Below are 11,451 nucleotides of genomic sequence, written 5' to 3'. Positions count from 1 at the left end.
TTTTTCTGAACCAACCGGGACGGGCATATGTCTTCGATGAAAATGATTCTATAATTTCAAACGTTAAGGCTTCTTTTACGTGCAAGTCATTGTGTACAAAGGACCTGGGTTCTTCGTTTTATCCTGCAGCACTAACAAGGGAAAATCCCGCTGGAAAATCCAGTTATCTTTCTCGGCCAACACCGGGATAAGATATGAGAACAAAATCTTTTTTATTTTCAAGATACATTTCGAACGATCAACATTTTAAGTAAACATTCTTATACTTTTCAGCTCTTGTGAACTATTTAATATTTCCCCAGAAACCTGCTTTTAGTAACTGTGACGGTTCCTGATAAAACGTTAGAATCAGCGGTTTTCTTTTGGTTTGGTTGTTGACCACCAACAAATAATCCATACTGTCCTGAAATAAAAACACCAACAAATATTCAATATTGTAATAAAATATATATATCAAACTCAACCTATTGTGAAATTTATAATGAAGGTTATCCTGCAATGCAAATATATACCCTATAGTTCATAGAAATTAAAAATGGAAATTACAAATCAATATTAATTTAAAGTAATTTATTTTATCGTCGTATTAAGCACGGTCAAATTCTGATACTAACCTGGATAAACCATCCACCCACTGTTATCTTCCATCCATACCGCCATACTTTCACCTTTAACTCTAAATGTTACTCTTATTTTATTCTGAGCTATAACATACTGTCTCTTAAAATCCACTAATTGTAGTTTAGGTGTTGGTTCTGGACTATTTTGCCAGTTGATATAAACTTGAATAACCTCATCAGCTGATATTTGACCATTATTATAAACATCTACTGATCCCTCTATATCATTGCCTGCTAATATTGACTGACTAAATTGTAGATTAGAATAGGTAAAACTTGTATAAGATAAACCATAACCATAGGGATAAAGTGGATCATAGTTAATATATCGATATGTTCTACCTTCCATAGAATAATTTACCATAGGAGGCAACTGAAAGAGGAACAAACAGTGTTATCATGCGCGACAGGAAGAGGGTTTGTGGGATAATTGGATATTCAAATGTTTGAGGTTACTTATAAATGAACAGTCTGATTAGTGATAGGCGAATGTATGCTTTCCCCCTTGACATTAATGACTGATATTAAAATAATGTTTATGTATAGGCGTGTAATGAATTATTCTAAATTAATATCCATATGTGAACGTTGTTGGCCGTGTGCAAAATCACAATAACCACACCATGCTCGGCAATGTCTCGTTCTGGTTATGTTTGTTTTAACAAAGCAAAACAGAAAGAGATAAAAAAGGGTATATCTTACTTGGTTTTCATTCATTGGCCATGTACACGGAAGTCTGCCAGCTGGTGCAGAATTGGGACCATTCATTGTAAGAACATTAAATAAAGCTTCTCCTGTAGCTTGAGCAGGATAGAAAGCTTCTAAGATAGCAACAACTCTAGGATTACTATCAGCCCATGTTATATCAACAGGTCCGGCATTAAACATGATAAGAAGAACGGGCGTATTAGCTGGACCTAGAAATATAAACAACTCTAGGATTACTATCAGCCCATGTTATATCAACCGGTCCAGCATTAAACATGAAAAGTAGAACGGGTGTTTTAGCTGGACTTAGAAATATAAACAACTATAGGATTACTATCAGCCCATGTTATATCAACCGGTCCGGCATTAAACATGATAAGTAGAACAGGTGTATTAGCTGGACCTAGAAATATAAACAACTCTAGGATAACTATCAGCCCATGTTATATCAACCGGTCCAGCATTAAACATGATAAGTAGAACGGGTGTTTTAGCTGGATCTAGTAATATAAACAAAACAATTCTCAAGTTACTGATTATCATTATATATCAAAATATAATGTAAAACTCCGTAGCATGGCCAAGAAATATAAAGAACTATAGCATATGTTATATCAAAAGTAACGTCAAGGAATCTGATATATTGAGAATCTCGTACTCGTCTTTTTTGATATCAAAAAATATCAACACTCGTCGAGCGAGTTTTTTTTTTATTTTATCGACGTGTGTTGATATTTTTTGATATAAAAAAAAAGACGAGTAGAAGATTTTATTTATCACCCAATCCTTTCTTACATGCACAAATAAATAAATATAATTCTTTGCTTTTACTGAATCTGATTACATTACGGCGTAGTGATACATACTTTTTTTTGACAGCAATTCAACCATTGCAAAGTCCTTTATATTGATCCAGTGTTTCCATCAAGGCCAATTAAATAAAGATAGTTCATTTTTAATAAAAGAAAAAGAAGTTACTTTTAATATAAAAAAAAATGAACTGTTCTTTGAAAATAAAAAAGGAGTTCCTTTTCAACTGACCAATCAAATTCATGTAAAGCGATATCTCCCAAGTCATGGTATAATACAAACTTCAAGATTTGTTTCGTTAACTCCATTAATCACATCCACACGACTTTCAGTTTCCTCAAAAGTAGAAGGCTACTTACTATTATTAACAGCATCTTGAAGTAGTTCTAATTGTTTTCCAGGTAAAGCTATACCGGATCGATCGATATGTTCCTTTTCTACGGCATTTCCTAAAATGAAAAGTAAAAATAGTTTGCATTTGAAGTTTTAATGTTGAGAAGTTAAAGGTATTTATGTAATAATTGAAATTTATGTTCTAGGCTACATGGATATGGCATTCCATTGAAATACACAGGCAATCTTTTTTTACGTATAAATCTTAAAATAACTTAATAATATCAATTTTGTGGAAGAAATTTAACGGTGCTATTATTTTGTATTTGGTGCAGTATTTAAATTGGGTGACTTAGCTAGTGATTGATATACCTAATCCTAAGCATACGATGACCAGATCAACTCCTTGAACAGCTTTTATTATACCAGCTTGGTCGTAACCTATACAAGTAGTATTTCCACTACATCCATTACTGTACTGAACAGTGTTTCCTAATCTAGAGAGGTTCATTAAAGGTGTAGTAGTATATCGTGGATCTACTGCTGGTGCATAACCACCAGCCTGAACAACTGGGTCGTTTGCTGCCGGACCAACTATCTAGAAACGAAAACAAAATATGAAATGAAAACATCTTCTATTTTAGACTTATAGGCGATTGTATCGTCATCGAATACTGCAAAATATACAGGCTGTCAGTTTATCGGCGGGTGATCATTTCTAACAGGTTTCGTTAAACTGCATCATAAACGATGTATTAATGTTCCTACTAAAAAAAAACTAAACAGTAGATACCGTGGAATGCTATCTCCATCACATTAATCTGTAGATAATGTGTGTAGATCTGTGGATTTTTTTCTTGATCAATATATACCTTACAAAGTTAAAGAGCACATCAAGTGACCAAGCAACCTTTTTTGCTTTTTTTGTACTTATAACCAGCCATCTTCACTCAAAGTGACAAATACAGACCGCCGGTAAAAATGACTTTACTAAAACCACTCTTAATCCGCTTAGTGACGTCACAGTGACTGAATGTACTCTTGACGGAAGAGAACCGACAAACATTATGTCCCTTTTCTTTGCTGGGATTTCCACAACTCTCAACAACACAAAGATAATGTGGCTCTTTAAAATTCACTCTAAAATATTCCAGTCCCAAGTATGTAATCTATAACCATTCAAGACGAGAAAGGTCAGCTCTTAAAGGAACCAAGTCTTTAACTCAATATCATGCACAGTCTTCGACATTGCAAACACGACTTATTGGTCAATTTAAATCAAGTCTGGTGTTGTTATCTTACCGTAGGCTTCTGATATCCAATATTTAAGAAAAAATGAAATTTTTTAAATTTGCACACGAATGGCGTGCCAGAATGTTTTCGAGTGCCAGTTGCATGAAGCGACTCGATGAACGAGGCTAAACGTTTTGCCGAAAATAACTGATTAGAAATAACAGTAGAAACAGAAACGATTGAATGTAAATCAGTTCACATACATTCATTTGGCATTATTATATGCGTTGCCATTTATAGTAATTTAGATATTGTATGTGTGGTCCCTGTGACGTCACCGGTCAATCAACCGGATTAAGGCTGTAATTAAAAAGTGTTTTCGGGTGTCTAATATTTAAACGGTATAACGGTATTATATCAAAGGACTTTTTAACTAACTTTTATTATATGAGATCTGTGCTAAAGGATTTGTTTTAACTAACTTTTATTATATGGAAAGAACCACACGGACATTTTTATTTGTAAATACTCCACGGATCCTGCTATGTGGTTTTTACTGCGAGAACTTCGCTTTTCCACATTAAACAGCGGATTCTTTTTCCCACAGATTTTTTTCGATCCGCTGCAATGGCATCAAACAGCTGGATCACCTATTTTAACTTGTTTTCATTATGACAAAGTGAGAAGATGGCCCGCCCTCTCTTCCCACGACAACGATTTTAAAACCATTTTTAAAACCATGTTTTAAAGTGATTTTTAGATATACAAGAACTTTTTATAATTTTAAATCTGTTTTAAAGTGACTTTTAGATATACAAGAACTTTTTTTTATTTAGTGTTTTTACCTAACTTCTATATTTTACTCATTCAGATGTAAATAACTTAATTAAACCAACCTGTCCATAATATCATGCATTATGTATTGGACGTTAAATTTGTAATAAACAACAACAACAACGAATAATTTTAATCAGATTGGTGTGAACTTCGTAAAGTGTATATAGTGACCACTGGCCATAAGTACAGAAAATTTTATTTGGTCACTTGATGTGCTCTTTAATTGATTCTATGTCAAATAATTTCTTTTTAAATCAAACTAAAGTGTGCGATGAGTCCCAGATATTGCGAATACTGCAACACCAGTTAGAATGTACAACCTCTACTGTTATTTATGAACACCAAGTAAGCAAAGTGATCCAGAACTAGGCCGTGGATTCTAGCGATCTTCTTCAAGTTGCGACCATGAACGACTGATTCCTCCCAAAAGACCTGTTCCTAAGAAGAGAAGAAAAACGAGTGACAGTTAGACACTGTGTAGTGCTGACACCTAGGGACAAAAACTTACAGCAATTTTATTGAAGATTCCGACTCTTGTTGGAAGAAAATTATTTAAGTTTTTCAGAAGAACCATAGATTTCATGGCTGTTTGAAGAGCAATTTGTCTATGTTCTGGACTTTGTATAACTGACATATCTAAATTCGTGTAGGGATTCATCTCTGGTGGATCAAATTCTCCCAATCTCATTCTGTTATACATCACGGGTTTCATTAATTCTCTTACTCTTGTTTCACTGACTCTACCACTACTAACAGCTTCACCTAAATAATAGTCATACGTTTAAACTTCATTATGGTATTAATATTTAAACACGTTCCCTGCCTTGAAAAGAAGATAACGGATTTTCTAATCGGTTTGCACACAAAATCTAAAACCACAATTATGAGCAAAATGTGCTTATGACTAGAGCTTTAGGCATAAATTCCCACTTCCGAATAGGTATGTTGCCTACAGAGATGACAGAGTGCCATGAACCAATGAAGGGGGATAATAAATTGTGTTTAGCATCCACCTAACGCAACCGCAATAGTTCGAAATTATCATATAGTATACCAACGTGATTAAAGGATAAACACACAGGTCCCCTCAGCAATTTGGGGAGCCGTAAAACTAAGGGAAAGTATTGGATCGAATTCCCGACAACCATAAATAACAACCTTCGACACCCCAATTGATATGCTGTCTGAACGGCGTTGGTGAACAAAGCCCCCTTCTCAGTGTCTTTCGTTATTGATTCTGTTTATGTTAATAGCTGAAAACCTCTAGCATCTCGTAACTCTTAAGAGATAGGGTTACATACACTTGTAAGGGCTAAATGCGCATCCATCAAGAATATTAAAATCGCAAAATGAAATTACCATACCTATATGGTCGTAGACTTTGCTTTTTTCTTTTGAAATCTCTATGTTACAACCAGCTTCTAAACTTGCAACGGCCGCATCCAAAGAGTTGTTCACATAGTGATGTGCAGTGATCATATATTCTAAAGCTACATTATCGCTAATAACTAGTCCTTCGTATCCCCATTCATCTCTCAGTATGTCTGTTAATAGTTCTTTACTAGCACAGGATGGTACACCATTAACGCTTTAAATATAGCAAGAATGGCACCCTAGTCAGACGATAGCCTAGTTACAGGGGAAAATGGCGACAACACAGTGCATAATTGAACCATGGATTTAAGAGAAATTAAAATACGACTTCGGTAACAAGTAACGGAATTTCTAGAGAGTTACTCCTTGTGATTGGAAAATTCACCCTGAACTCGGCTGCAATATAGTTCAACATTAAATAAGGCCTTTTGAAATTGATCTGATCAATTCCCAATGCTATGCCACGCCCCTATCTCGAATGATATCAAGCTTAAACTTTTAAAAGAAATTAGCAACTTTCTGAATATCTATTAAAATTAGCAATTTTTATATTCTATCCCAAATTAACTCAATATATCATGAGTACCCGCATTTTCAGCTTTCCAGCAATTTGAGATTTGCTAATCCATAAATTCAGATGTTTTTCAGATTTCGTATTGTAGTTTTCATATGTTCAGCGGATCGATGCTTCCATGTAAGTAGGCCATGGTCTGGAGTTATTTTGAATATGATATAAATTAATTAGAAGGACTCGCAATCTATGCTTCATTTCAAATTACCTCGAATAGCTGCACATGATACTGTATGTACCAGCATTTACACACGTCCTGAAAGCTGGAAGAAAAGTTGTCCTCAGATCTCTCATCGATACCTACAAAATACGTACACTAATCATTCGTCGCTTTTACGAATTTCGACATTTAAAGTTTCGTGTTTAAGATAAACTTAAAGGTGCCTAATGTTTACCAGACAATATATGTTTACACCTAAAACCACATTTCTATTTGGACCATTCTTTATGTGTTTCAGTTTCTGTTCACTTCTTATTCACTTTTCGTTTTAGTGTTAGCACAGTCGGTAATATATTCCACTGTGGATTAACTTACCTTAAACCAATACAAATCTGTCCAAGAAGACTTCATTAACTCGGTGTTTTGGATTGTTTTGGAGTCGGTAATATTATGACATTACTATGCATTAATTTACTTTAAATTAGAGGATAAGAATACTATTGTACCTCTGCATTAAATCCATCTCTTGAAACTGGAATATCTTCTGGTCCGGTATAAGTATCAAAATGTTTACAGCCAGTACTTGCTAAAAGATAACGTGGATGTTCTCCCTGTAGACCTCGAACAAAAGCCTCTGCATAAACCCCAGTAAAAAATGGGTCTTCTCCATAGGTTTCCTGTGTATAAGAAGGTGGTGGACAGATCAGTTAGGTTTGTATATTTGTCCAAATTAATAGTTAGACAGAATACTACCTAACCTAACTTCAACCAAATTCATTTGATCTAAAATTAGCGAAATTTCTTATCCACTTTTAAAGACCGATAAGTTCGAATTTCGTGAAAATGGGACAGAGACTGTGTGCCAAAATGGCCGCTCCCCTTCACGCAAATAGTGTAAACATGTAATACCACGGCTGTGGACCCTCTAGAGGCCACAATTTTTTTTATCAGATTTTAATGAAAGTTGAAATATGTTTACATCCCAAAGATCATGGTCCCTTTTTGCATTTGAACCATGTCAGAGCGTTACCTTCTAGATTATGGCTCCAGATTGTACGATACACAGCTTGTTCTCTGTCCATCTCTTGCAAAATGTGAGCATACATAGATTGGCAATCGCCGCTTGTTATCTATTGCTTTAAGATAACCCCTGAAAGAAACGTAATCTCACAAGGTTACCAGACAGACTTCCACACAGCTGCTGTCTAATCCACGTGTGTTAGAAATAAACGGAACAAATAACGGAATATACAATACTGAAACGTGTCCAAATTTAGGCAAAGTAAGGACACGTAGTGTACGGAATCTGTGTTATTATACAAACTTATGTTATCATCTTAAATGGATTACTTACAATGAGTACTTTTTGAAACCCCCTAATTGTATTGATCCATTGCATACTATATATATAGCGCTTTCCGGGGGCTAAATTGTATTATTGTACAGTTTTAACTCTTGTAGAAAATGACACAATTTAAGAATGCTCTTTATTTAAATATTTATCGTGGACTTACTTCATTTCGACCCCATCTTGGATCTCTCAAAATGTTGATAACGGGTGAGCAGCAACTTAAACCAGTTCCAACACTGAAATTTCCTGCTTTGCTGAACATAGTATTCTTGGCTCTGACCTCTATACCTGTTGCTCGGGATACGTCATAAATCGCTTCAGGACTGCAGAAATATAATTTAAGAAATTGTATTATTCCACTGTAATGTCACACGTTATAGTTTGCTGTTTTTGGTAGGGATAAACATGTGGTAATTCTACATTTCGCAAAAACCCATTTCTTTCTAGCAGACACAGGAAACCGTGGAAAATGCTGCGAGGGTAGCTGAAAGTCCTATCCTGTGTGTTTCAGTCATGGGATCGATGTCGAATTTGTTTTTGATGTTGGTACGAAATCTGGAAATCGCATGGCATGGCTTTTAATCATTAGTCTGATTAAATTGTTCATAAAGGTATACATCTATGTTTTCTTATTAAGACAAAATTATACCTGAAGGCTGCTGCTAACCCAATGGCTTCTGGAAAACTAGTTCCGCCTTGCTGAAAATCGCCTCGTAGACATTCTGTCCACCATTCAAAGGGCTTGATATCAAGTCTTGGGATCGCATCTGTTCCGCCTTTGCCTTTTGCCATTTGACCGATCATCTCCGGTAAGGTTAATCTGCCAACTAAATCATCTACTCTTTCTTTCCATGTTAAAGATACGTTATAGAAGGGGAAATCTGGAAACCCATAGCATGAAGCTAATAATAGGATTATGAAATGAAAAACTTCCATCTTAACTAAGTTGTACTTAGTAGAACTGATAAGCATTTCATATGGTGTGATTTATAAGCAAAGATATATTTCAAGGTCATAATAATACATCTGTATAAGTAATGATAGGTTATCTTAGATAAGACATAGATAATATTTTGTTTGCATTATGCTTAGTATTGTAAATAATTCAGTAATGTCATTAAGATGGTGCATGACAAGTGTATTCAGTTTTCAAAGAATCAGTCCATCAGATGGCAGTAGGCTAATTAATTATACAAATATGAAATATCCATTCAATAAACATAAATTGAGCAGATATGATACAACGTAAAGTATAGCGTAAATGTCATGAATAAATTGTCAATATTTAATATTTTTGAAGATATCTGGTTTATATCCAGAGTAAAAGTTTCCGTGGTATTTTTCTGGTTTGTTTGCTGTCCACCTACAAGTGATCCATATTGAAACAGAGATCGTATATCAATTATTAACGTACTAAAACCTTACTATCTTCAATATTTTATTGACCATGCATAAAATTTAATATTTATACCATAATTTTCAGAATGATCTGCATTAAATGCATGATTTTCGCGCTCTTATCAAATTTCTTAATAGTTGATATAAGCCTTGTCGGAGATTCAGTTTTGATAATTGTCCCGCCAATGTTATGAAGCAGAAATTATGACATGAAATAAAATCAATTACGACAATCCAGCCATTAGACAAAAAACGGTATAGGCAAAATAGTGTTATCAGCAAACAGACTGTTCACCATGTACAAAATACAAGATGAACAGTGGTAACAGGTGTCCGGAAGAATATAATAAATCAGATGGGAATTATTACGTACCCTCTTTGTATATATCTATACCATGATTAAGTCATGATCATTGCTAAACGAAAACACTACTGAATGTATATACTATCGATCACATACCTAATTCTAAACATACGATGGTCAGATCATCTCCTTTAACAGCTTTTACTATACCATCTTGGTCGTAAAAGTTTTATTAGGGAAGTATAATATCATCAGCCGTGTACGTCCATAATCCTTTTAAAAGCTCTACAAAAATCACCAAAACCCTGTTAACACTCTACAGGTTAGAGAATTATGCAGACTATACAAAAATGGACCTCTATCGAAATTAATATATGCCTATAAGGCGATGTCATATGATTGACTAGTGGCCCAAATGTTCAGCTAGTCGTAAAAAAAACGTTTTGAAATGGGGGTGGGGGCGTTGTTTGCGTTGTTTTATTTTGGTGGGGGGGGGGGTTATAACAGCGTTATGAACATCAGATACACGTTTGCTTTAGCTATACAATTTAGTTTTCGAACGTTAGTTACGTACGTTTATATTGTCAACCTTATACAAAAAAACACACAAAAACGATATGGGCTATATCCAATCGTCTCACAAAAGTCGAGTTATTTCCCTTTAGTCGAGTTTCAATTAACAGAAATAGATTTAATTTGATACCTTACGCTTACGCAGTTCCACGGTTCTCCCTCGTCACAAAGATAATAATTGCACGTAAAAAGGATTCACTGTTTTGAGCCCATCACCTTTGCGTGACGTGTTCCCTGTCCACCATCACTTATATATCCTTACAAGTTCAGCTCCATGATAGATTTATATCAAATTTAATTAAGTTGTGCCATTTCAGATTTGTGTTCATACAATAACAAGGCCGCAAGTGCACTTCATAACTGGCAAAAGTATCGGTTAAATTTTCATTGACTTTGAGAGTTTATTCATAGTTACGAGTTACGATGCATTGCCCATGCACAATAGTAAGACTAGTCATATACGCGATTTTCAATCGTAAACAGTCAAATACTTACGTGAAAGCCCTATTCACTGGTAAAATATTCGATAGGGACCACAGCTAACGTAGCCTATTGGAATTAAAACAGATTGTGTGACATATTGCCGAAGTTTATAACCACTTTTCATTGAATATTTAATGTAGTATAACTCTATCAAATATATATCAATGAAGATGACTTTTGGTTTTAGTTCAAAATCGCCGGTATGGAGTTCAGGTGGTATTTACCGTGATTCAATCTGGAATCATATCTACCGAGTATATAAAGATATTCACAATATGATCTCATTTCAAAACATTCCTTTGAAGAAAGCAACTGGATAACACGTCTAATATTCGTTGCAAATTGTACATCCGTTTTTGTTTGAATGTTATAACAAAATATGTATGTGAGTATAGATAAAGCTGGATTTTTATCATTTATTTGCAACACCAAAGACGAATGGGAAATAAGCTTTCATTTTGTATATTGGGTGTCACTGGGGGGAATCGGATAGCTCTGTCTGTGGATCTATTTATCATTTATTCAGAAGATAAGCGTGCTAAATATGCTTTCGTTTTATTATTACAGTTGCATGACAAATGTACAAATCGTGAATCAAAAGTTAATTTTTATATCTCACTTTTTCATATTTCCAAGTTCTCGGCTTTTTCTGACGTAACACAATCATTGTACAAAAGGTGTAAATAACAAACATGT

General features: G+C 34.6%; 1 protein-coding gene across 2 annotated transcripts; it reads right to left on the bottom strand.

Moving 5' to 3' along the window:
- Nucleotides 1-274: 274 nt before the first annotated feature.
- Nucleotides 275-10,857, bottom strand: LOC126809657 (uncharacterized). Of its 2 annotated transcripts, XM_056098755.1 has the most exons (13): nt 10,768-10,857; nt 9,856-9,984; nt 8,647-8,878; nt 8,161-8,320; nt 7,153-7,323; nt 6,695-6,786; nt 5,906-6,129; nt 5,050-5,303; nt 2,844-3,069; nt 2,498-2,587; nt 1,323-1,537; nt 615-993; nt 275-403 (listed from the first exon to the last, which is right to left on the bottom strand). In XM_056098755.1, the coding sequence occupies exons 3-13, from the start codon at nt 8,799-8,801 to the stop codon at nt 288-290; spliced, it is 2,082 nt and encodes a 693-aa protein (XP_055954730.1). In that variant the 5' UTR covers nt 8,802-8,878; nt 9,856-9,984; nt 10,768-10,857; the 3' UTR covers nt 275-287. The 2 variants fall into 2 exon arrangements, with proteins under 2 accessions (XP_055954730.1, XP_055954731.1); XM_056098756.1 differs by lacking the exons at nt 275-403; nt 1,323-1,537 and having other exon boundaries at nt 886-993; nt 10,768-10,854.
- Between the last annotated feature and the right edge of the window lie 594 nt (nt 10,858-11,451).

The sequence above is a fragment of the Patella vulgata genome, chromosome 2 (genome assembly GCF_932274485.2).
Source record: "Patella vulgata chromosome 2, xgPatVulg1.2, whole genome shotgun sequence".
In the NCBI taxonomy this organism is placed as follows: Eukaryota; Metazoa; Mollusca; class Gastropoda; family Patellidae; genus Patella; species Patella vulgata.
Note: the sequence above shows the minus strand (reverse complement) of the source record. Positions and strands in the feature narration are given on the sequence as shown.

Coding starts and splice junctions, on each gene's coding strand:
- LOC126809657 (XM_056098755.1), bottom strand. CDS start 8,801: ATGATCGGTCAAATGGCAAAAGGCAAAGGCGGAACAGATGCGATCCCA. Junction 6,130..6,694: donor ATCATGTGCAGCTATTCGAG/GTAATTTGAAAT, acceptor CTATATTTAAAG/CGTTAATGGTGTACCATCCT. Junction 404..614: donor TGGGTGGATGGTTTATCCAG/GTTAGTATCAGA, acceptor TTTTTATTTCAG/GACAGTATGGATTATTTGTT.